We start from the raw sequence: 26,453 nt of genomic DNA on the forward strand, positions 1-26,453 counted from the left end.
TCCCACGCATCCCCCGATCGGACTACGACTGTGGTTGCCCGGGATATTGCCCACATTGAGGTTGATCCCTCACCTGTGGTAGAGTGGGAGGTCGTCTCAAGGTGTGGTAGGGGGTGAAAGACATTCCGGAGGGCTGAACGGAAGGCCTCTCCCGTTTGTCTGACGAACCGGTTTCAGGCTCTGTCTCAGGCTGATACTGATCTTCGGCCTGACATGGCTGCTTGTCCTGTTCCAGAGGTTGCCCCTCAGTCTGCAAGTTCCGGGCGGTCGCAGAGGGTGGGCTTACTGGTAGTTGGGAGCTCCAACGTCAGGCGCGTAATGGGGCCCCTTAGGAAAATGGCAGCAAGAGAGGGGAAGAAAACCAATGTGCACTCCGTGTGCATACCGGGGGGAGTCATTCCAGATGTGGAAAGGGTCCTTCAGGATGCCATGAAGGGTACAGGGTGCACCCATGTGCAGGTGGTCGCTCATGTCGGCACCAATGATGTGTGTCGCTATGGATCGGAGGAAATCCTCTCTGGCTTCCGGCAGCTATCTGATTTGGTGAAGACTGCCAGTCTTGCTAGCGGGATGAAAGCAGAGCTCACCATCTGCAGCATCGTCGACAGGACTGACTGCGGACCTTTGGTACAGAGCCGAGTGGAGGGTCTGAATCAGAGGCTGAGACGGTTCTGCGACCATGTGGGCTGCAAATTCCTCGACTTGCGCCATAGGGTGGTGGGGTTTCGGGTTCCGCTGGATAGGTCAGGAGTACACTACATGCAACAAGTGGCTACACGGGTAGCAGGGGTTGTGTGGCGTGGGCTGGGCGGTTTTTTAGGTTAGATGGCCTTGGGCAAGTACAGAAAGGGCAACAGCCTCAACGGGTGTGGGGCAAAGTCAGGACATACGGGGACCAAGCAGCAATCGGTATTGTAATTGTCAACTGTCGAAGCTGCGTTGGTAAAGTACCGGAACTTCAAGCGCTGATAGAAAGCACCAAAGCTGAAATCGTTATAGGTACAGAAAGCTGGCTGAAGCCAGAGATAAATTCTGCCGAAATTGTTACAAAGGTACAGACGGTGTTTAGAAAGGATAGATTGCATGCAACCGGTGGTGGGGTGTTCGTTGCTGTTAGTAGTAGTTTATCCTGTAGTGAAGTAGAAGTGGATAGTTCCTGTGAATTATTATGGGTGGAGGTTACACTCAACAACCGAGCTAGGTTCATAATTGGCTCCTTTTACCGACCTCCCGACTCAGCAGCATTAGTGGCAGAACAACTGAGAGAAAATTTGGAATACATTTCACATAAATTTTCTCAGCATGTTATAGTCTTAGGTGGAGATTTCAATTTACCAGATATAGACTGGGACACTCAGATGTTTAGGACGGGTGGTAGGGACAGAGCATCGAGTGACATTATACTGAGTGCACTATCCGAAAATTACCTCGAGCAATTAAACAGAGAACCGACTCGTGGAGATAACATCTTGGACCTACTGATAACAGACAGACCCGAACTTTTCGACTCTGTGAGTGCAGAACAGGGAATCAGTGATCATAAGGCCGTTTCAGCATCCATGAATATGGAAGTTAATAGGAATATAAAGAAAGGGAGGAAGGTTTATCTGTATAGCAAGAGTAATAGAAGGCAGATTTCAGACTACCTAACAGATCAAAACGAAAATTTCTGTTCCGACACTGACAATGTTGAGTGTTTATGGAAAAAGTTCAAGGCAATTGTAAAATGCGTTTTAGACAGGTACGTGCCGAGTAAAACTGTGACGGACGGGAAAAACCCACCGTGGTACAACAACAAAGTTCGGAAACTACTGCGAAAGCAAAGAGAGCTTCACTCCAAGTTTAAATGCAGCCAAAACCTCTCAGACAAACAGAAGCTAAACGATGTCAAAGTTAGTGTAAGGAGGGCTATGCGTGAAGCGTTCAATGAATTCGAAAGTAAAATTCTATGTACCGACTTGACAGAAAATCCTAGGAAGTTCTGGTCTTACATTAAATCAGTAAGTGGCTCGAAACAGCATATCCAGACACTCCGGGATGATGATGGCATTGAAACAGAGGATGACACGCGTAAAGCTGAAATACTAAACACCTTTTTCCAAAGCTGTTTCACAGAGGAAGACCGCACTGCAGTTCCTTCTCTAAATCCTTGCACAAACGAAAAAATGGCTGACATCAAAATAAGTGTCCAAGGAATAGAAAAGCAACTGGAATCACTCAACAGAGGAAAGTCCACTGGACCTGACGGGATACCAATTCGACTCTACACAGAGTACACGAAAGAACTTGCCCCCCTTCTAACAGCCGTGTACTGCAAGTCTCTAGAGGAACAGAGGGTTCCAAATGACTGGAAAAGAGCACAGGTAGTCCCAGTCTTCAAGAAGGGTCGTCGAGCAGATGCGCAAAACTATAGACCTATATCTCTGACGTCGATCTGTTGTAGAATTTTAGAACATGTTTTTTGGTCGAGTATCATGTCGTTTTTGGAAACCCAGAATCTACTATGTAGGAATCAACATGGATTCCGGAAACAGCGATCGTGTGAGACCCAACTCGCTTTATTTGTTCACGAGACCCAGAAAATATTAGATACCGGCTCCCAGGTAGATGCTATTTTTCTTGACTTCCGGAAGGCGTTCGATACAGTTCCGCACTGTCGCCTGATAAACAAAGTAAGAGCCTACGGAATATCAGACCAGCTGTGTGGCTGGATTGAAGAGTTTTTAGCAAACAGAACACAGCATGTTGTTATCAATGGAGAGACGTCTACAGACGTTAAAGTAACCTCTGGCGTGCCACAGGGGAGTGTTATGGGACCATTGCTTTTCACAATATATATAAATGACCTAGTAGATAGTGTCGGAAGTTCCATGCGGCTTTTCGCGGATGATGCTGTAGTATACAGAGAAGTTGCAGCATTAGAAAATTGTAGTGAAATGCAGGAAGATCTGCAGCGGATAGGCACTTGGTGCAGGGAGTGGCAACTGTCCCTTAACATAGACAAATGTAATGTATTGCGAATACACAGAAAGAAGGATCCTTTATTGTATGATTATATGATAGCGGAACAAACACTGGTAGCAGTTACTTCTGTAAAATATCTGGGAGTATGCGTGCGGAACGATTTGAAGTGGAATGATCATATAAAATTAATTGTTGGTAAGGCGGGTACCAGATTGAGATTCATTGGGAGAGTGCTTAGAAAATGTAGTCCATCAACAAAGGAGGTGGCTTACAAAACACTCGTTCGACCTATACTTGAGTATTGCTCATCAGTGTGGGATCCGTACCAGATCGGGTTGACGGAGGAGATAGAGAAGATCCAAAGAAGAGCGGTGCGTTTCGTCACAAGGTTATTTGGTAACCGTGATAGCGTTACGGAGATGTTTAATACACTCAAGTGGCAGACTCTGCAAGAGAGGCGCTCTGCATCGCGGTGTAGCTTGCTCGCCAGGTTTCGAGAGGGTGCGTTTCTGGATGAGGTATCGAATATATTGCTTCCCCCTACTTATACCTCCCGTGGAGATCACGAATGTAAAATTAGAGAGATTAGAGCGCGCACGGAGGCTTTCAGACAGTCGTTCTTCCCGCGAACCATACGCGACTGGAACAGGAAAGGGAGGTAATGACAGTGGCACGTAGGGTGCCCTCCGCCACACACCGTTGGGTGGCTTGCGGAGTATAAATGTAGATGTAGATGTAGATGACAGAACAGGGAGTGGACCTATTAAAAGAAGTAGTAAATGAAATACAGCTAGCTTTTTTGCTATCCTGAAGCATGCAACAACACTGTGCACACAACTGCTAATAACGAATGCAGTCTGCCATTGTAAGGTGATGGTTAAAAATGCAGAGAGCATGTCCCCATGTGCAAACTGCATTGTGGCATGCTTCAGTCCATCACAGGATCGGAACATGGTACAGCAAAGACGAAGTGCGAGGAATGGAAAATTCTGCAGCAGTAAGGATAACATTTGTAAGATATTCTACCTTGTCATCCAACTGGGGAAATGTTGTTCACCGAAGGTCATCTGGGAGGAGTAAACCCTTCAGTCGGCCTTGGAAGGCTGCCATTTGCATGTGCACATAGGTGGGGTAGGAGTCAGCAAACAGATAGCACACAGGAAATGGTCACTTGAGTACGTGACAGAGAGAATGGAGCTCTTGAGATGAGGGGCAAGCTGGACAGTGCAGAAGGAGAAGTTCCAATGGGAATAGGTGTGCATGGAGTCTGAAAGGAAAGTGGGTGCACCCATGTTAAGTCAGATGAGGTTAAGGTGGTTCAGAAGGTCAGACAAGAGGGCACTTCTCTGATGGGATCTGGGTGAGCCCCAAAGGGGATGGTATGCATTAAAATCAGCGAGCAACAGAAAGAGGTGAGGGAGTTGCCCAATCAGCTGGAGGACGTCTGTCCTGGTGACACCGAATGACAGAGGGATGTAAACAGTACAAAGTGAAAAGGTGAAGAGAGGAAGGAAAATGTGGACTACAACAGCTTGAAGATGGGTAGTCAAGGAGATGGTTTGACTATGAATGTCATCCGAGATGAGCAGTGTGGCTCCCCCATGAGATGGAATGCAGTCCTCAGGGGGGAAGGTCAAAGCTGATTGGAAAGATATGTGAGAGCTTTAAGGGGTCATGAGGATGCAATTTTGTTTCCTGGAGGCAGAGAACAAGAGCGATTCCAATAGCAGCCGTAAGTCCCCTTTGTTGGATCAAAGGCTGCGAACATTCCACTGGAGGAGAATCATGACAAAGAAAGGTGAGGAGAGAAAAAATCAAGGTGTGTCACCTCAGCAGTTGCTGAGTGCCAGCCTTCAAAGACTGACTGCTACAGGGTGCAGAGGTTGAAGGATCCTGCTCCATGAGATCTGCAATTTGGGAAGGTAGCAGCTCAGGCCATCACTTCTCCCTGAGCCTGGCTTGTACCAGGGGGTACGTGCAAACCCTACCTGTCAACCCGGAACTGGGAATTACATGTTACCCAGTCACCTGTTATGCATCAGACACATGGGCCAGCCTTCAGGAGTGGACAGGGAGGAAAAAGAGAAAGAAGAACCTCAAAAACCAAAGCAGAGGAAGGATAAGAAAAGGGGTACAAAGAAAGAAAAAAGGAACAAAAAAGGCGAGACAGTTCTGATGTTGGCTACTGCGAACGCAGAACACATTCCCAGAAACATCCCAGATATGTAGCCCAAGGGAGGGGAAAAAGAATAGCAAGAGGATAGACATGCAGCACAGGAGGGGAAAGATGCTGCAAAGTCTGGGGCTCTGTGGTAGCCAAGCACAAACATGCCAAAGAGCAGCGAGCCCCCTGGGAGGATAAGATAATGTGGGAAATCAAATGCACCGAAACTGGAGACAAGATAATAGGGGATATAGAGATGAAAACTTAAGATTGCCTCAATGAGGGTCCACAGTTTTGGGGCAAACAGATCAAGTAATTAAAGGACTCTTAATTTTAACTGGAGTAAAAGAGGGAAGTTCAATAACAGCAAATGGGACAGAACAACCAATCGACCTGCCATATGAATAAATTAAAGTTTGACAAAATGTTTTGGTTGATTCTTTAAAAAATAAATGTGATCATAAAAATGTAAGAGAAAGAAAGATTGACACTGAGACTTTGTCTTAATTTTATACATGGGCAGAAAGTGAGTACAAAATATACAAGAAGGAATTAATGAACATAATACTTCTGAACTGGGGAGATTATTTGAAGAGAAGGAAGGTGACTAGATGAATGTCAGTACTGGGCTGCAACAACCTGTTGATATGATGCTAAGGGAGAACAAATTGAGAATGATGATGCTCAGAGCAGTTATGACTAAATTAATGAAGATAATTTTAATGGTGATGAGGAAAATGATGTTGAAGACTGTGAAATGAAAGATAAAGATTATACTGAAGTTAATGTATATGAGCTATGGAAGTTAAGTGATGGTGAGGTTTCTGTTAATGTAGTAGTGGGGAATGAGATTGGTAGTGAGGAAGTACTGGGTGGTTATAAGTAAAGTGCAGCTACTCCCAGAGGTCCAGTGTGGGCTGTAATTATTGTATAGCATCAAAACATGGTAGATATTGTAATGTGTCAATGCAGAACCAATTTATGCTGGGAAAAAATTCGTTTCAATTTTAGCCACAACATATAAATCTGGCACTATGAATGCAAGAAAAATGTATAGAAATGTTAGTATACGTGATGGATTAGGACCTGGGCATGAGCAGAAAAGATCAAGCAACAGAGAAAGGCATAATATTGAATTTATTATTAACCACAGCTTACACAATTTGTTCAATAAGAGCACCGGAGATGTTGATAAAATGTTGCATGCATAAAACAATGTGATCAACAGTTGCTCACGGCAGTTCAGGTGAAATTTTAGCAATGTGTTACTGTATCTGGCCTCCGGATCAAGTAGACATTGGACATGACCCTAGTAAATGCATTCTTTTAGATATCCCCAGAGCTAAAAGTTGCATGGGTTCAGGTCAGGTGACCTTGCAGGCCATACATATGGAAAACCTCTGGAGGCAAAATGTTCATGGAAGATTGCATTAAACAGATCTTTCACTGTGTGAGTGACATGAAGTGTTAACCACCCTTGCGGCAAAAACAGTGGTAGCCACACAGTTGCACTCTTCCACAGCAAGGATCACATGCTGTTACAAGGAGGTTTTGATAACATGCAGACGTCATGGCATACTTGATAGGTCCTCTTGGTTTATTCTCTTCAAAGAAAAATGGACTGAGGATAAAGATTTTTGTCAGTCCACAACACAAAGTCACATACAGTGAGTGCAATAGCTTTTCATGCACAATATGCAGTTTAACAGTACCCCAAATTGAGCAGGTTTGGGTTAACTGCTAAATGCAGCAATGTAAAATGTACCTCATCATTCCACGGAATATTGCCCAGCCACAGGTCATCAATTTCAGTCCATGCCAGAAACTGAAGAGCAAATTAAGAAAGTTGCTACAGATCATGTTTCAGTTGTTGTGCTATCTGGATATTGTAATATCGCTATAAAACAGATCACACAACTTACCATACTGCTGGCCATGGGATGGACAATTGTCATGACACTGCACCAGCACTAACATTACGTGGGGCATGTGCTGCATGGTCCATTACAACAACAGAAACAATGTCAATAACTTAAATTGGGATATAATGCCTTCTTCCTCCAGAAACCACACAAAGCCCACTCATGTTTTTGAATTTCATTAGCATCTTCTTTAAACCATTTAATGACATCAGGTCTCTACTCAGATCTTTCAGTCAGTGATACTCTCTCAGTGCAACACTATAACTGTTGTTGTTAATATAACACTGTTTCATTAACAGCACATGGTCTCTCTCTTCTTGATACCCATTCTGTTCTCTAATGTTATGGCTTGTCAAATTATGGTATGGATGTCATACCATCATACAGACAATATAAAGTTCCAGATTTGCACCTGGTGACCACAACTGGAACCAATTTGTTTACCAGTACACAAGGGTACCACATTAATGCAATAGCATGTCTATCAAGTTTCAGTGCCATACAATAATTACATCACACAATGGACCTCTGTGAATAGCTGCCCTTTAATTATAAGCACCCGGTATCAGAGAAACAGCTGTTGTGTGCCACTACTTGTCGACCATTAGTCATTGAAGGATTGGGAAAGGAAAATAGGGCAAATTTGGATCAGGTAAATTTAAGCATCAATTTAGAAGGGAAAGGAGAAAAATTTTTAAGATTAATGTGGAATGATTATGGGAACAGCAGTGATAAAGAAAAATTCTGGGAAATGCCTATTCTTCAAACTAGTGCAAGAAACAGAAAAACTGATTAAATAAAAAGTTGGAAACAGGCAGTAGATGTTATAATTGCAAAGGCTTCCATGGGCAGAGTCAGTTGCCATAAAAGTTTCCTGAGAATCTCATTGCATCGTAATATAATAAACTTTTGTTGTTCATATTGTGAATTAATTACCTATCAGATAATATTACTAGTAGCCTCTGAATAACTTGAAAAACTTTCAAATTAGTACAAAGCTTAGCAACATATTAGAAATGGATAGATAAAAAAATCTACTCATGAAGTGGTGGCACGGGAACACAAACACAAAAGGATTTTAACTTTTACAAGCTTTCAGAGCAAGTGGCTCCTTCTGGCAGAAGCACTGAAGGGGAAAGAAGAGGGGTAAAGTAAAAGGAGTGGAGAGGTGTGGGGAAAGGAGTACAGTTCAGAAAATTCACCCAGGAGCCCGGGTTAGGGGAGACTTATCAAATGGGATGAGAAGGAAATCCTGATTATTGGGGACTGCACCAGACGAGAATTGAAAATCTGAGAGCTTAAAGGTGGAAGACAAGGTAATATCCAAGACAGAGATTACTACCAAAACATTGTGCATGACTTAATAAGAATGAAAAGCTAAGTGCATTGTATGTAACAGAGGTGGGAGGGGTGGGGATGAAAAATAAACAAGTCAGAAAATGAAAGATGTAGAAAACTAAAACGGAGTGAAGAAAGGAGTAGTTCCAGTGAATAAATGCTAAAATGGAACAAATTAATGTAAATTAGGGCCAGGTGGGTAGCAAGAACCAAGGACATGTTGTAGTGCTAATTCCCATCTGCAGAGTTCCGAGAAACTGGTGTCTGGGTGAAGAATCCAGATGGCGCGTGTGGTGAAAGAGGCACCACAGTCATGACTGCCATGTTGAACAGCATGCTCTGTAACAGGATGTTGTGTGTTACCTATATACACCCTCTGCCTAAGCTGATTCATCCGCACATCTCATGTGTTGAGATTTCGTTACTGTCTGAAGATATAACCATAGCCATTTGGCGAGCCGTATCTGTCGACATTCTCATTGCCTTGTTCATATGATCAACTATGGTCCAAAGAGTGTTGCAAAAATTTAGGTTTGAACTTAATGTATCTCTTGAATATGGAAATATGGTAATGGTGCAGAGGATAATAATTTTAAGCATATTGAAGGTATAAAGTCTAGAGCTAGTTAAGGTATTTTGAATTTCATGAACTGTAAATATACTAATGTTATTGCGAGTAAAGCTGTAATAAGGACATATGGATTTAATGCCATGTTGGCAATTGAGCATACATCCACAAGTTCCATTGCTGATTCAAGTAAGTCAATACGTTCCAGTGTTTAGGAGACATTTACTATGTATGCCACTAACAATGGTTTCAGTCAGGAAGAATGGACATAGGAAGTGGCTGTATACAGCAACACACAATATCCTGTTGCATGGCAGTCATGACATCAGTGCCTGTTTCACTACACACGCCATCTGTATTCTTTCCCCAGACACCAGTTTCTCAGAACTCCGCAGGTGGGAACTAGCACTACAACATATCCTTGGTTCTTGCCACCCACCTGCCCTTAATTTACATTAATGCCTTCCATCCCATCATTTATTCACAGGAACTACTCCTTTCTTCACTCCATTTTAGTTTTCTACTTCTTTCATTTTCTGCCTTGTCTATTTTTCACTATCCCCCCTCCCACCTCTGTTACGAACAATGCATTTAGCTTTTCACTCTTATTAAGTCATGCACAATGTCTTGGATATTACCTTTCTTCCACCTTTAAGCTCTCAGATTTTCCAATCTTCTGAACTTTACACCTTTCTCTAAGCCTCTCCAGTCCTTTTCATTCATGTTCTTAATATATATTAATGACTTGCCATTCTATATTCACGAAGATGCAAAGCTGGTACTTTTTGCCGATGATACATGTATAGCTATCACACCCAACAGTCAAGAATTAACTGGTGAAATTGTAAATGACGTTTTTCAGAAAATCGATAAGTGGTTCTCTGCAAATGGGCTCTCATTAAACTTTGACAAAACACAGTATATACAGTTCCATACAGTAAATGGAATGACACCATTAATAAATATAGACTTTGATCAGAAATTGGTAGCTAAGGTAGAATATTCAAAATTTCTAGGTGTATGCATTGATGAGGGATTGAACTGGAAAAAACACACAGAATCTGATGAAACATTTGAGTTCATCTATTTATGCTATTAGGGTCATTGCAAATTTTGGTGATATACATCTGAGTAAATTAGCTTACCACACTTATTTTCATTCCCTGCTTTCGTATGGCATCATATTCTGGGGTAGCTCATCATTGAGTAAAACAGTGTTCATTGCACAAAAGCATGTAATCAGAATAACTGCTGGAGCTCATCCAAGATCGTCCTGCAGACACTTATTTAAAGAGCTAGAAATCTTCACTGTAGCCTCACAATACATATATTCCCTTATGAAATTTGTTGTTAACAATCCGAACGAATTCAAAAGTAATAGCAGTGTACATGGCTACAACACTAGGAGAAAGGATGATCTTCACTACTCAAGGTTAAATCTAACTTTAGCTCAGAAGGGGGTAAATTATGCTGCCACAAAAGTCTTTGGTCAGTTACCTAATAGCATCAAAAGTCTGACAAATAGCCATATAGCATTTAAAAGGAAATTAAAAGAATTTCTTAATGGCAACTCCTTCTACTCATTAGATGAATTTTTGAATATAGTAAGTGGGTAATTTCCCAACGACCACAAAAAAAAATTAAAAATATTGAGTGTCATCTAATATTTTGTGTAATGTAATGTCTTGTATAGACACCTTTTATTAACCTGACACGTTCCACATCATTACGAAGTGTCGTATTCATGATCTATGGCACAAGTACTAATCTAATCTAATCTAATCTCTAACCCCTCTTCTTTCCCCTTCAATGCTTCTGGCAGAAGTAGCCACTTGCTCTGAAAGCTTGTAAAAATTAACTCTTTTGTGTGTGGGTTCCCCTCCAGCTGCTTGGTGAGTATACTTTTTATCCATCCATTTACGTTATATTGTCAATAACTGATTATTTTTATTGTTATTTTATCAATCAACAGTTACAGCAAAACTCTATTTGTTCAAAAAATCATAATTTTTCTTTAAATCTCCTTAATGTTTCAAGCAAAATTGGTATTTCAATGACAAATATTTCCACTCACATTACATTATCATGACGAAAGGGTTTTCCACATTCAAATCCCATCCAGAAAGTTCACAAATACACTCCTGGAAATTGAAATAAGAACACCGTGAATTCATTGTCCCAGGAAGGGGAAACTTTATTGACACATTCCTGGGGTCAGATACATCACATGATCACACTGACAGAACCACAGGCACATAGACACAGGCAACAGAGCATGAACAATGTCGGCACTAGTACAGTGTATATCCACCTTTCGCAGCAATGCAGGCTGCTATTCTCCCATGGAGACGATCGTAGAGATGCGGGATGTAGTCCTGTGGAACGGCTTGCCATGCCATTTCCACCTGGCGCCTCAGTTGGACCAGCGTTCGTGCTGGACGTGCAGACCGCGTGAGACGACGCTTCATCCAGTCCCAAACATGCTCAATGGGGGACAGATCCGGAGATCTTGCTGGCCAGGGTAGTTGACTTACACCTTCTAGAGCACGTTGGGTGGCACGGGATACATGCGGACGTGCATTGTCCTGTTGGAACAGCAAGTTCCCTTGCCGGTCTAGGAATGGTAGAACGATGGGTTCGATGACGGTTTGGATGTACCGTGCACCATTCAGTGTCCCATCGACGATCACCGGTGGTGTACGGCCAGTGTAGGAGATCGCTCCCCACACCATGATGCCGGGTGTTGGCCCTGTGTGCCTCGGTCGTATGCAGTCCTGATTGTGGCGCTCACCTGCACGGCGCCAAACACGCATACGACCATCATTGGCACCAAGGCAGAAGAGACTCTCATCGCTGAAGACGACACGTCTCCATTCGTCCCTCCATTCACGCCTGTCGCGACACCACTGGAGGCGGGCTGCACGATGTTGGGGCGTGAGCGGAAGACGGCCTAACGGTGTGCGGGACCGTAGCCCAGCTTCATGGAGACGGTTGCGAATGGTCCTCGCCGATACCCCAGGAGCAACAGTGTCCCTAATTTGCTGGGAAGTGGCGGTGCGGTCCCCTACGGCACTGCGTAGGATCCTACGGTCTTGGCGTGCATCCGTGCGTCGCTGCGGTCCGGTCCCAGGTCGACGGGCACGTGCACCTTCCGCCGACCACTGGCGACAACATCGATGTACTGTGGAGACCTCACGCCCCACGTGTTGAGCAATTCGGCGGTACGTCCACCCGGCCTCCTGCATGCCCACTATACGCCCTCGCTCAAAGTCCGTCAACTGCACATACGGTTCACGTCCACGCTGTCGCGGCATGCTACCAGTGTTAAAGACTGCGATGGAGCTCCGTATGCCACGGCAAACTGGCTGACACTGACGGCGGCGGTGCACAAATGCTGCGCAGCTAGCGCCATTCGACGGCCAACACCGCGGTTCCTGGTGTGTCTGCTGTGCCGTGCGTGTGATCATTGCTTGTACAGCCCTCTCGCAGTGTCCGGAGCAAGTATGGTGGGTCTGATACACCGGTGTCAATGTGTTCTTTTTTCCATTTCCTGGAGTGTAGTTAAGTTGTTTTTTAAAAAGAACTAGTTTTCATGCCTATTCACAAAGTCACACTTCTTGTACAGATTTTATGTGCAACATTGTGTGAGGGGGATTTTGTGATAAATAAAAACTTGATGCATTTACTTTTAATTATGGAAATCTATGATACTATTTGACTATTTTTGGATCACAAATTTAGCATTGGAGGGCAGTGTGGAGGGTAAAAATCGTAGAGGGAGACCAAGAGATGAATACACTAAGCAATTCAGAAGGATGTAGGTTGCAGTAAGTACTGGGAGATGAAGAAGCTTGCACAGGATAGAGTAGCATGGAGAGCTGCACCAAACCAGTCTCAGGACTGAAGACCACAACAACAACTTGACTATTAGCCATGTCTGAACTTATTTTTATTTATAAAGTAACGAATTCATAGTTTTTACATGTTTATGAAGTTTGTTAGTACTTGGGCGAAACTTTGATTCATATACATTTGAAATTTTGCAAGTTTGCATTTATGTTGTCAAAAATCAGTATAATCAGGTGATAGTAAAGTAGAAACGAATGTAAACAACTGCAACATGCATAATAGTAGACAAAAATGTTCTTTTATACGCACATTCCGACAACTGGTTCAAAATGGCTCTGAGCACTATGGGACTTAACTTCTAAGGCCATCAGTCCCCTAGAACGTCGAACTACTTAAACCTAACTAACTTAAGGACATCACACACATCCATGCTTGAGGCAGGATTTGAACCTGCGACCGTAGCGGTATTCCGACAACTGATAATGCCCTCAGTATGGGGTGTGGACACCTCTGGCAGCAATACAGACCCAACAAACCACAGAGCATGCTGTGAATGATGTCATCAATCCCCATGTTCAGGCAATAACACCCATTCTACCTGCGACACTACTCGCAAGTATTGGAGAGTGGTTGGTGCGTGCTGACATGATGCAGACGTGCTCTATGGGATTCAAATTAGGAGAGCGAGCAGGCCAGGTCATTTGTGCAATATCTTCCATTTCCAAGAACATATCTATCACGCGTGCTCTATGAGGTCGAACATTATCGTCCACCAATACAAAGTCTGGTCCCACAGCATCTCACAACAATCGTACATGTGGTCGCAAGATCTCATCATGATACCTGACAGCACTTAAACCTTGCTGATTTAACTGTGTAATTTTATAAAGAGTTGTTTGAGTGGTCAACATAATCCCTGCCCACACCATAAGGCATCATCCTCAATACAAGTCTCTTTTCACAATGGTTGGGTCCCAAAATCATGATCCATGTTCCCTCCAGATGTGAATCAGTTGAGAATCACTGTCCAGACCAAATCCGGAAAGGAACATTGGCCCATTGTTCGACCGTCCAGGTGGCATATTGACGGCTCCACCCTAGACATTCCCTTCTCTGAAGACGCTTCAGAGGTACACATACAGCAGGTCTCCTACAATAAAGGCCACTCTGCCAAAGCCTTCTGTACACTGTTTACCTTGCTACAACGCATCCAGTGGATGTAACGAGGTCAGATGCCAGTTTCCGTGCAGTACTAACACAGTACCATCATGCCCTTATAGCCAATTAACAGTTCTCTCTTTCTGATGTTACATGTGGTGAGTCCTGCCCTGGTCTTTGGAATACAGTTTCAACCTCTATAAACTGTCACAAGATCCAAAAAGCAGCAGAACGATTCACATTAAGCCTTTGGGTCACATCAGTTTGCATCTGTCCTGCTTACATTCTCCCCATGGCCCTCCACCACAGAGAGCCTGGTAGGCATCTTCTCTGTACCAAACTGCACTGTCTGTGACTGTGGACACAGTGACTGTGGATGTGGAACTACCTGAGATCACTGCCATGTTTGTCCGTTGACCAGAATGCCATCTTCCACACAGGACATGATTGTACAGACATCTGTTAACAGCTTGTACAATTACATTGTGAATTAGACACAGGAAGGGGGAAATAGTGGTTTGTTGCTTTAATTTTTGACACCAGTGTATTTCCGTCTTCAAGTCAATAGTCACACATGCTACAATTTTATATTATGAAATGCACTTAAAATATGAGCTCATAATTTATTTTTACTTTGTAAAGTCATTTGATGCTGTCCAAGACAAATGTATGTATTTATATGTTTTTGATTTAACAATCAATATCAAATCAAATTAAGAATGTAAAATAAAGTCAGTTACTTTAAAGATACTTACTTTATTTTGATGTCTCTGTCAATGTTTGTCATATTCACAATTACTGAAAATAATCTGCATGTGTGAATTATATCCACCTAATTTCAAACTACATCTAAAAACAAAGATGATGTGACTTACCGAACGAAAGTGCTGGCAAGTCGATAGACACACAAACAAACACAAACATACACACGAAATTCAAGCTTTCGCAACAAACAGTTGCTTCATCGGGAAAGAGGGAAGGAGAGGGAAAGACGAAAGGATGTGGGTTTTAAGGGAGAGGGTAAGGAGTCATTCCAATCCCAGGAGCGGAAAGACTTACCTTTGGGAAAAAAGGACAGGTATACACTCGTGCACACACACACACATATCCATCCGCACATACACAGACACAAGCAGACATTTGTAAAGGCCGTTAAAAATAAAAAAGCAAAACATTCCAGTTATTAATTTCATTTATCAAACTGTCTGGAAGCTTCTAGAGCAAAATGCAATCCATATACTATCTGTTTTTTGGCGACATGAGCATCACTCTCATTTTGTGCCTATCACCAAGAACAGTGTGATAGGGTCTTTGGCATGTATCACTATGCAGTACATTTGTTCGCAAAATGTTTTGTGGTATATTATGAAAATGAACAGTGCTTTTGACTCTGTGGCATGTGACATTAATATGAAATAATTTACCAGTGGAAACAAGTTACAAAATTTCAGCCTTGTCTGTTCAACAAGTATGGTTCTGATAATTTCTATTAAGACTATGCAGCCATCACAACCCCTACATGCTGACACAATTTGCAAGTTCAGCACACGATTAAAAGTATGTGTAAAGATTCTTTTTTAAACATTGTCTTCCTTTATTGCACGTAAAGTGATTAACACTTCAAAACAATGTTATTTAAAACTGAAATTTGCAATACTGAAAATTAAGAGAGGATTTTTATAGGGAGGAAAGAGATTTTCCAACAATGAGGACACTCATACAACAGTTCTTAAATGGCTCCAAGACCAAGGAGCAGATTTCTATTTTTGAGGAACTGAATGACTGGTAGGCCACTGTGACCATTGTCTAAAGACAATTGGTGAATATGTTGAAAAATAATGTCATGCATATGTGTCATTCTAAAGTGTAGTGCAGCTTTCAGTAAAATTTACTTGGCCTGCCATAGTAATTTGTAGGTTACTTTATAAAGTTCCACAGTATTTATAATAAACAGATAATCAAATCAAAATATAAATATCACTGTACCTGATGAGCACAGTCTAAAGTATAAGAGCGTCGAGGTCTACATAAATTGCTTCTACTCTCAAGACTGTTCGTCTTACCCATCCATATTACAAAGAAACAGGCTCCTACGAATTTCCATTCCATCTTTCCAATGAGAATACCTGGAACATATATATAAGAGAAGTCAATGAATGTTAAACACAGTAATAAATTTTCTTGTTACAGTAAAAACAGAAAAAGTTATCTCAACCTAGGCTGTGTCAAACCCAGTTCTCCACACTAGCTTTCTGTGAAAGACTAGGTTCAAGTTTGATTCCTGGTCGAGTACACAGTTTTAATCTGCCTGAAAGTTTCAAAACAGTCCACACTTGCTCTGGAGTGATAAATTCATTCTGATCATGAATTGCACACTCCTAAAATCAAACAAAGTACTAAAAATTATACTTTATTTTTAATCATTCATCCACATTCTCACCTTCCTTTTTATCATTCTCATTGTTCCAGTGTAATAAACTGGGTTTGATGACTATCTGTATCTGTAAAACAACATATGCAGCTTAATGATGTGTGGGTATTCTGTTTTGCTGATCTTGTGCTGATAGCCTATGAAACACAAAAGCTCTCTGTATTTTCCTGCTCTGGTGGATGTGATGGCCAGTGAGATTTTAATAAATTGTGCCGGACCCCAAGAGTCATTTAAATTGAAAACTATGTCCCTATTCACTACGTTTACTGACATCTTTATTTCAATTGATTCATTAACTATGCTATACCAGAAAATTGGCATTTGCGCCACGATACTGGTCTCATCATATTTCGTTTCATGATCACATTCGAGACAGTGCTTGCCAACAACTTATTTGCTTGGTTGTTTTAGTCAAGTGTGTCACTGATGTTTCTTGCATCTCTCCTAAATTGTCCTGATAGAGTGCCCAACACAAGACATGCCACATTTACATGAATGTGATACACACCCAGCTTTCAGAGATACGGATCACCTTTACTATTGCAAAGAATACTTTTTATCTCAGCTGAAAAGAGTGAAATACATTGGATGCTGTATTTCCATAGGAGACTGCTGGCATTTTCAGATATTGGGACAGCAGAAGATAGATAAGCAATTTTTGCCTTCTCTTCCTCTGTCTCAATCTCAGGTTCTCTCCCAGACATTCTTGATTTTGATTTCATCATCCATTCAGTTTGATGATCTGAGTACCCATTCCTTCAGAACTCTATTTGTATGTGTTGTTATTCTTTGTCAAGGCTATCCTTGTCTGAAAGTGTTCAAGCTCTACAGCCTAGAGTTTCTTTGTGATGGGTAGTGATGCCTCAAGGCATGGAGACAGAGATTTTTATGCGTAGGTTTTCTATATACATTTTGTGACACAGGGATCTGTCTGCTGCTCTATTAAGTAACACATTATGGAAAGGTAGTTGCTCTGTTTTTCAAGTTCCCTCGTGATGGATAGAGTTTAAATGTTCCAGGAACACTCCCTGTGGCCACACCACAACCATGCTGTCCATATAGCAATAGAAACATTGGCTTCCATTTGGCAGGTTCTAATACCTTTGCTTCAAAGTGTTTCACGTATAGTTTCTCCACAAAAGGTGATAACAGAACACCTATTGCCACACAACCAGTTTGTTAATAATATTTTCTGTTGAATAGGAAATAAGTTGATGTCAGAACATGCCTATCATCAAACTAAATGGGTAATGAAATCAAAATCAAAACACCTGAGAAAGAAGTTGTGACTGTGAGTGAAGAAGAAAAGCTACAAAATCCACTTTTCTACTGTCTGCTGGCCCTACATCCAGGAAGATAGGCAGACTCCTACAGAAACATAGCATCCAGTGTATTTCGCTCCCTTTGACTAAGACAAAAATATTCTTTGTAATCTTAAAGATGATCTAGGTCTCCAAAATCAGCTTGTTTATTGCATTCCCTGTGAATGTGGTATGTCTTTATGTGGGGCAGTCCTTTGGAACAGTCAAGGAGAGATGCAAGAAACATCAGTGATACATGTGACTAAAACAGTCAGATAAATCATCTGGCACTGAGCACTGCTATCAATATAATTATGAAATTAAATACGATGAGATCAGTATCATGATGCAAATGACAAGTTTCTGGGACAGCATAATTAGGAGTCTATCAAAATAAAGACATCAGTGAATTAGTAAACAGGGACAGAGGTTTCTACTTAAATGACATTTAGGGTCCAGCACTCAATTTACTAAACTTTCACCAGCTATCAGATCCACCACAGCAAAAAACACTGTGAGAATTACTGTTTCACATATTATCAGTCTGAGCTCTGAAAAACAAAGAGCATCAAAACACACAGAGAGTGTGAGAAATCAAACATGGCTATAAACAGTGGCACAAGACCAACAATAATTCACAGTCTCTCTAGAGTTCTGGCAGCAGTTAGACATAACAGCAGAACTTGCAGCATTTGAAGAAGATGTCTGGGTGAGTCATAAAAATATTGTGTACAGAATGGAAAAAATAAGTTGTCAAAATACATGGAAGCACACAGTTAATCTGCCATGCTAAGGAAACCTGAGATTACATATGCAACTACTTGCAGCATCTGAAGTTCGGTGAACTAGCCTGGATGCATTACAGCAGAACACACAGCACAGGCAAGGCTGGTGCTGTGTTTGGTACTGAATTTGATTAAATAATGACAGACTTCAATAGGCAGACGTCAATTAATCCAGTGAACAATATTAAGTTGCCACAAAATAAAGGTAAATTAACTTTATACACTGGTCAACGAAAACACTTGTTAATGAAAATATAGTAGGAGTGAAATATGGACCATTTGCAAGCATATTACATGATAAAATCATGCAAAAATACTATGATGACTTAACAGAAATACATACCGACACATCTGAGAGGAATAATGACTGACACTGGACAAGAAATAGCACTTTGATGTGTATATAGAGTTTCAACAATTCCAAAATGCCATATACAACAAGTGAAGAAACTACAAGTCATGAATATAGGACTTCAACTTCAAAGCAAGTGTGCTACAGAATATAGATGATCAAACATTGTGACAATCCATTGTTTGATCATCTATATTTGCCAGAAAAAATGTTAGTATACCTGGACAGATGACACTGATTTTGAACTGATGACAGCATAAGCCATCAAGGGTACAGTAGTGTTCTGACAGTGGTTTCAACAGCATCCACCAACAGAAGGCACAGTGGCATAGCTACCACAGTGCCATCTGTGTGTACCCTTTAATACTGAACACTCACAGACAGAAGACTCAGTATGATGCAAACATGTTAAGCAAGCAGGCAACCATGCCACAGAGATGTATTCATGCTTCCTACAGCCAAATGAGGAGGTTTGAAAGGCATCAAATTGTGGCCTTCAGGGATTTGTCAAACAAGTTGGATCTAGAATGAGATTTTCACTCTGCAGCGGAGTGTGTGCTGATATGAAACTTTCTGACAGATTAAAACTGTGTGCCGGACCGAGACTTGAACTCAGGACCTTCGGCTTTCGTGGGCAAGTGCTCTACCATCTGAGCTACCCAAGCACAACTCAGGACCCACCTTCAAAGCTTCAATTCCGCCAGTATTTCATCTCCAACCTTCCAAACCTCACAGAAGCTCTTCTGTGAGGTTTGGAAGGTAGGAAACGAGGTACTGGCACAACTGAAGCTGTGAAAGTGGGTCATGAGTCGTGCTTGGATAGCTCAGTAGGTAGAGCACTTGCTCGCGAAAGGCAAAGTCCCGAGTTCGAGTCTCGGTCCGGTACAAAGTTTTAATCTGTAAGGAAGTTTCAAGTTGGATCTGTTGCATCAGTTGTGCAATGATGCTGGTACCAGTGGTCATGTTGTAATAAAACTGGTTATAGTGAGATAAATGTACTAGCCAATCTTGGATCATATGAAATTACCAATTCCCAAGTTGAAGACTCAAAACCTAGAAATCCACTACTGTATAGATATACAAAAATGTATAAACATCAACATGTATTAAATTTATGGTGATGTAGCTATGCAGGGAGAAATAGAACTAGAGATACAGGGGAGATTAGATGAATGAGTAAGAGTACCAGCTGACAATAAGCAAAAGCAAAAGTATAGCAATGATTATCAGCAAGATACCAGCCCAGATGGAGAGAGAACTGAATGTGAGGAAGCTTCCAATTACCTGGGAAGTACAATACCAAGGAATGGAGCTGCCAAACTAGAAGTACAGATCAGACTAATAAAGGGATCTAAATGCTTTTATCTAGTGCAGACATCTTGTGTGTGGCAGGGGAGTTCTGGTGAGAACCAAACAGTCCACATTTAAGCACATTTCCTGCTGGTTACAACATATAGCTTGGAGTGCAGTGTGATTAACATGACTGGTTTGAGCAAGTTGCAAACATGTAAAGTGAAATTTCTGTGATCAGCCTTGCAAAGGACTAGACGAGATGAAATTAGGAATGAAGACATCACAGGAAATATACAAGTGGATATTTCAATAGGAGAGGGACTGAGTACTGCACAGCTCAAGTCGTTTGGATATTTGAAGGTGATGAAGGATAACTGCCTACCAAAGCAATACTTGAATAGAAATATGCAGGAAAAATATCAATAGGACAAATCAGAAAAATATGGCTGGATCAGATGAAGGAAGATCTGAAGACTAGAGGTGAAAAATAGGAAACAATATTAAGACAAGAAATGTATCAAGACAGAGGAAAATGGAGGCAAACAGTTCATAAACACCCTAGCTGGCTCGTGGAAAGGGTATGAAGATACAACGAAGGGTGGCATGAATGGTCACTGGTTTGTTCGATTCACTGGAGAGCATCACAAAAACCCAAATCTTGAATTGCCAGTCATCCCTGTAAGACTACTTACTAAAGGTCAAGAACAAATATTTGAGATATCTTTCAGCCCCCTATATATAGTTCTTCAAAAGAGTTAAGAAACCTGAACTTTCCACAAAATCAATGCTTACTTCAGGGAACAAAGGCGCTACTATACGTTTTCCTGGCAGGCAACACTTTGTCATTACAGGAAAACATTATAAAGCAATACCCAGGAAGACATCCTCATGGATCAAAAGAAAGAATTTTTAATTACTCATTGTTAAGAACACAAAAAATTGTGTTAATTTATATGTAATTTCATTGTTATTTTTTGTCAATTTAATGTTTATTTTTGCAGATCTATTGTTATGTCTGGCAGTTTTCATTTTAGTTTCTGAGGCCTAATTTTAAAGTGCAGTATTTTCTTTATTTTTGTACTTTTTACATTGTTTTAGAGTGTTTTGTTGAAAATGAAAGTATATAGTTTGTTCACAACAAACAAGGGTTTGCTTGTTCTGTATTTACTTAGGGCCATGAGAACTTTGTGTAAGGCCCCTGCCAACATTAGCAGTCTTAACAATAATGTACTTGTACATACCGTAGATGCTACAAAGTGACTGTTATGCCATACTGAATGGGGAATGGGATATTATGAGAAACCATTCATCTTATACCATAGATAACTATAGTCTAACATGCCTGTTGTACAAATATGTGGAATATATGGTGCCACTGCTAATTCTAGGTACTATTGTAAATTTTCTACACTGTTGAGAGGTAGAAGAATAATAGTCAACATAGTCAACACACACACACACACACACACACACACACACACACACATACTCACTCTCTCTCTCTCTCTCTCTCTCTCTCTCTCTCTCTCTCCCACACAAATAACAAGTCTCACCTTGGCAGCCAGAGACTGTGGTCATTTGTGTGTGAGTTTTGTTTGCATATGTGTGTGTGTGTGTGTGTGTGTGTGTGTGTGTGTGTGTGTGTGTGTGTGTGTGTGCGTGTTGTCTATTCTGGTGAAGGCCTATTTGGCCAAAAGCTTTGTTTGACAGTCTTTTTGTTCTGCCTGTCTGCAAATCAGCATCTCCTTTTAAACATTAACATTTATTTGCTCAAGAAAGTATGTACATCATACAAATGCATCAACAATATTTAGTAGGAAGTACACCACGCCGTTTTACTTTAAACTTCGCGTTCTGTTTTCGTGTACAAAATAAATGTAGCATACAGCTGCAGCATATTTGAGGAGTCTGGCTACCAGAGGCAACAACAGGTGTCTTGTTGTTACAGTGACATGAACCTACAATGTGGTATGTGGTAGCGATGTTCTATTTTTCTACAGTTGCACTACCTAATCCCGAAGTATCTGTCCCATAGTAATCATATGTTCTAGAGTGTGTTCTAGAACGTGTTTATTATTGATTGTGTATCCACAAACAGGACACAATTCAATTTTATTTATTTATTTATTTATTTATTTACGTCCTGAATCTTTGAGGTAAATATACCATACCTTAGATGTTGGACAAAATGACATTACATTAATATACTGTTACATTGATTGTATACATTACATTTATAAATTGTTACATTTTTATATTGCTATATTGTTACATTACATTTTCATATTGTTACAACCGAAATTAACTTATTTTTCAAGATACTGTGTTACAGAGTAAAAACAGTTTTCCAAGAGATATGATGTTACAGATTTTTTAAAGCTATGGATTTTGTTTATAGCCTTTAGGTTACTTGGCAGCTTATTAAACAAATGTGAACCTGAGTGATATACACCTTTCTTGAACAGTGTGGTATAATAATGATGTCTGTGTATGTCACTATCTGCCCTTGTATTGTGTTCACGTACAGATTTATTTTGAATAAATACATTTCCATGTTTTAGAATGCTTTTTTTAGGAACATTACAACTTCTAGTATATAGATACATGGTAGGGGTAGAATCCCCAGTTCTTTAAAGAATGGTTTGCACGAGTTTCGGCTGTTAGCATTTTTCATTATCCTCACAATCTTTTTTTGTTTCCGGAATGTGGTTATGCTATGAGGAGAATTTCCCCAGAATATGATGCTATATCTCAATAGGGAGTGTATGCAAGCATAATACACCACTCTAACTGTTTTAGGACTTGTGTTGTTCCAAATAATCCTCATCGCATAAGTCATTTTGGATAGTTTAGAATTTAATGAGGTGATGTGGGAATTCCATTTAAGATTGTCTTGTAAGTAGATGCCAAGAAATTTTGTTTCAGTGACACTGTTAATTCTTTGGTTATCAATGGACATGTTTGGTTTTAATGGGTTTTTATTTTGTTGTGTATGGAAGTGTAAGGCAACTGTTTTTTGAGGGTTTATCAGTAATTTATTCCTTATAAACCACTCTGTGACATTTTCACTTGTGACTTTAGCATTTAAACTTAGAGCCATTTCATTTTCACCTTCAATTAATATGCTTGAGTCATCTGCAAATATCAGTGGTTCGGAGTGTTGAACGTGTAGGGGGAAGTCGTTTATGAAAATTAAGAAGAGAAAGGGACCTAAAATTGAGCCTTGTGGTACACTGTGGGTTAATGTGGAAGGTTTCGATTGATAAGCTTGGAGTTCGTTTTTTCCCATGTGTTTTACCTCTATTATCTGAGAGTGATTTTCTAGGTAGGATTTCAGCCACTCATGTGGCAGGCCTCTTACACCATACCACTCTCACTTTCTTAGGAGAATTTCATGGTCTATTAGATCAAATGCTTTTGTTAAATCCAGGAAAATGACTGAAACATTTTTGTGATTATCCACTGAATTTAAAATACGATTTATGAGGCTAAAAGTGGCTGTTTCAGTACTGCACTGAGGCCTGAAGCCATGCTGACACCCTGAAATCATTTTTTTTTTTTTTTTTTTTTGGTTAAAGAAATCAGTTAGTTGTAGCAGAACTAGTTTTTCAATGATTTTTGAAAAACCTGATAGGAGTGACACAGGCCTATAGTTGACCATCTGCTGCCGATCGCCCTTTTTGTAAAGGGGTACAACTTTTGCAGTTTTTAACTGTTGTGGGAAAATACCACTTGATAGTGATGAATTGCATATATCTAGCAGTGGTGCGAGTAACTGTTCAGCTGATACTTTTATAATATAGTCTGGCACATCATCAACTCTGGCTGAATATTTATTTTTTAATGACTTTATGCTGTTTAACAGTTCTTCCCTACTTATTGGTTTCTTTCAGTGCCATTTTCTTCTCAGGAACTAAAAAAAAAATAATAAAATAAAATACCTAATGCTTCAAAATATATTCCTCATGAAAATCTAACACAAACAATGCTGTGGCTGCAATGAGGAGCTTCATGGGTTCATCTGATGTGTGATGCAAGCATGTCAAAACATGAAACTCTTTCAACATTCACCACACTTACTTACAAAATATATTTCTGAATATTACTGCTGTGGAAGATCACAATACCATGAAGAGACTGCTAAGATATACATAAAGCAACCACAGGTTGTCAATCACAGAAACATCTACCCATTCATTATCGATGATCCTTTGATTAGTCCAGGGTCATGTGAATGCTGCTGCTTGAAACCTAGCCAAATAACATCAATCAATCAATGTGTTTTTCTTCTCCAATGAAGCTAACTTCATCATCTTAACAAAATATTTTTAATCAAAATTGTTTCATGCAGGAGAAATAACCTAGTTCTATTGCACCCTTCCCAATATCACACATGAATGAAGTAAATATTAAAATAAAGATTAGGAGGATACAAAACGCAGTACAACATGAAGTAGTACATTTAGAATAGACACCACTGTCCATTTACATATTTAGTAAGCAAGATCATTAGAGACGTAAGAATCAAAGTAGAAGTAAGAAGCAGAACTGCCCAAGCAAAAAGTGCCTTCAGTAAAAAGAAGAAGCTATTAAGCACAAAAATTAACAGCCCCAAAAATGAGGAAAAGGCTTCTGAAAATATATTTTTGGAGTGTGGAGCCATGTGGCCATGAAACTTGAAATCTGGGGACTGAGGAAGGAAAAGACAGAATTCCTTTAAGAAGTGATGTTACAAGTACATCCTGAAAATCACATGAACTGATAAGATGATGAATGATAGAGTTCTCAACACATTCCAGTCAGCCCACAGTGACTGTTACATCTCTCCAGAAGTTGTAAACCTTTTCAACTTCTTTGTGTGACTCCTGGTTATAAGATAAAAGAAAAAAGCAGATTACAATCAATTTCATAAATATGGTCATCAATGTTAAAACCATCATCACCAATCTCAAAACTGGATTTTCAAGCAGTCACAGAATTTCTTCGTAATTCAACCTGCCCCCACTTTATGGCACACTTTTGCAAACAACACAACCAAAGAAGCATACTGCAACAACAAATGTGCAGGAACTGATCTTACATGTTAATATGTTTTTCGAGTCATGTAGCACCTCGTGGAAGCAGCAACGTCCACTAGTGGCTCTCCGAAGTAGTACAAGACTGAGCAACTAACTTCAAGCCATAACTGCTCAGAAGCAATGCATTGTGAAGTAACTATAAGGAAAGCCACACTTGGACATTCTTCGAGTGCTGACTGGTAGGGAAACACAACGCACATGTAATTTCTATGGACGGTCACTGGAATGTGTTAAAAGAGTAGAAAAGAGAAGTTTATGGAAAACTATTAAAAATGAAAAATCTAAATCACTGGCCATCTTCTGAAGAATTGGAGGGGAGACTCCTGAAAATAACAATAGAATTGTAAGTCAGTGCGGAAAAAAGTGAAGGCACTAGAAGAAGGCTATGATGGAAATACATATATCAAATTACAAAAGGTGTCAGCTATAATTTCTACAAAGTACTGAAGAAAAGGACAGGAATGAAGTTTGCTGTTATCAGTGCTGTTGCCAATGAGACTTCTAGCAACCAGTACTCATATTAAGCATAAGGAAGGAAGGGAAAGACAAATTATAAGGTTTCCTACAACACATAAATTCAACTCATCACAACTTTGTTTTCATGAAAGAAGTGATAATGGAAAGGAAGCTACCATTTTTTCATGGTATTGGCTTGGAAGGAAGCAGTTAGTACCATGGGACAAAATGTTTACCACCAATCCTTTCATACATAGCTGTCTCTATATGGTGATAGTCACCACTGACCAGTACAGAGACAATGCTACACAGTATTCATACCCTCTTAGATTCTGAAAGCTTAATAGGCAACCTAGAGCACCTGAAAACAGCATTCTCAAGCAATGGTTACAACAAAAATCAAATTCACTATAGCATAATGTAAGAATTTAAGAATTTAATAATTTTATATATATAATTATAATAGAGGGAAACATTCCACGTAGGAAAAATATATCCAAAAACAAAGATGATGTGACTTACCAAATGAAAGTGCTGGCATCTTTGTTTCTTATATATTCCTGGAAATTGAAATAAGAACACCGTGAATTCATTGTCCCAGGAAGGGGAAACTTTATTGACACATTCCTGGGGTCAGATACATCACATGATCACACTGACAGAACCACAGGCACATAGACACAGGCAACAGAGCATGCACAATTTCGGCACTAGTACAGTGTATATCCACCTTTCGCAGCAATGCAGGTTGCTATTCTCCCATGGAGACGATCGTAGAGATGCTGGATGTAGTC

The 26,453-nt window shown here is 40.4% G+C and overlaps 1 protein-coding gene across 9 annotated transcripts in view; it reads right to left on the reverse strand.

The window, feature by feature from the left end:
* Positions 1–26,453, reverse strand: part of LOC126236662 (uncharacterized) — a 295,980-nt gene that overhangs the window by 187,842 nt on the left and 81,685 nt on the right. For 7 of the 9 annotated variants that reach the window (XM_049946131.1, XM_049946135.1, XM_049946136.1 and 4 more), the window contains one exon: positions 15,950–16,089. In XM_049946131.1, coding sequence (XP_049802088.1) covers positions 15,950–16,072 — 123 coding nt within the window. In that variant the 5' untranslated portion in view covers positions 16,073–16,089. Of the gene's footprint in view, positions 1–15,949; positions 16,090–26,181; positions 26,222–26,453 lie in introns of those variants that run through there. The other 2 variants (XM_049946139.1, XM_049946130.1) reach the window with 1 other exon arrangement.

Source organism: Schistocerca nitens, chromosome 2 (assembly GCF_023898315.1).
Source record: "Schistocerca nitens isolate TAMUIC-IGC-003100 chromosome 2, iqSchNite1.1, whole genome shotgun sequence".
NCBI lineage: Eukaryota > Metazoa > Arthropoda > Insecta > Orthoptera > Acrididae > Schistocerca > Schistocerca nitens.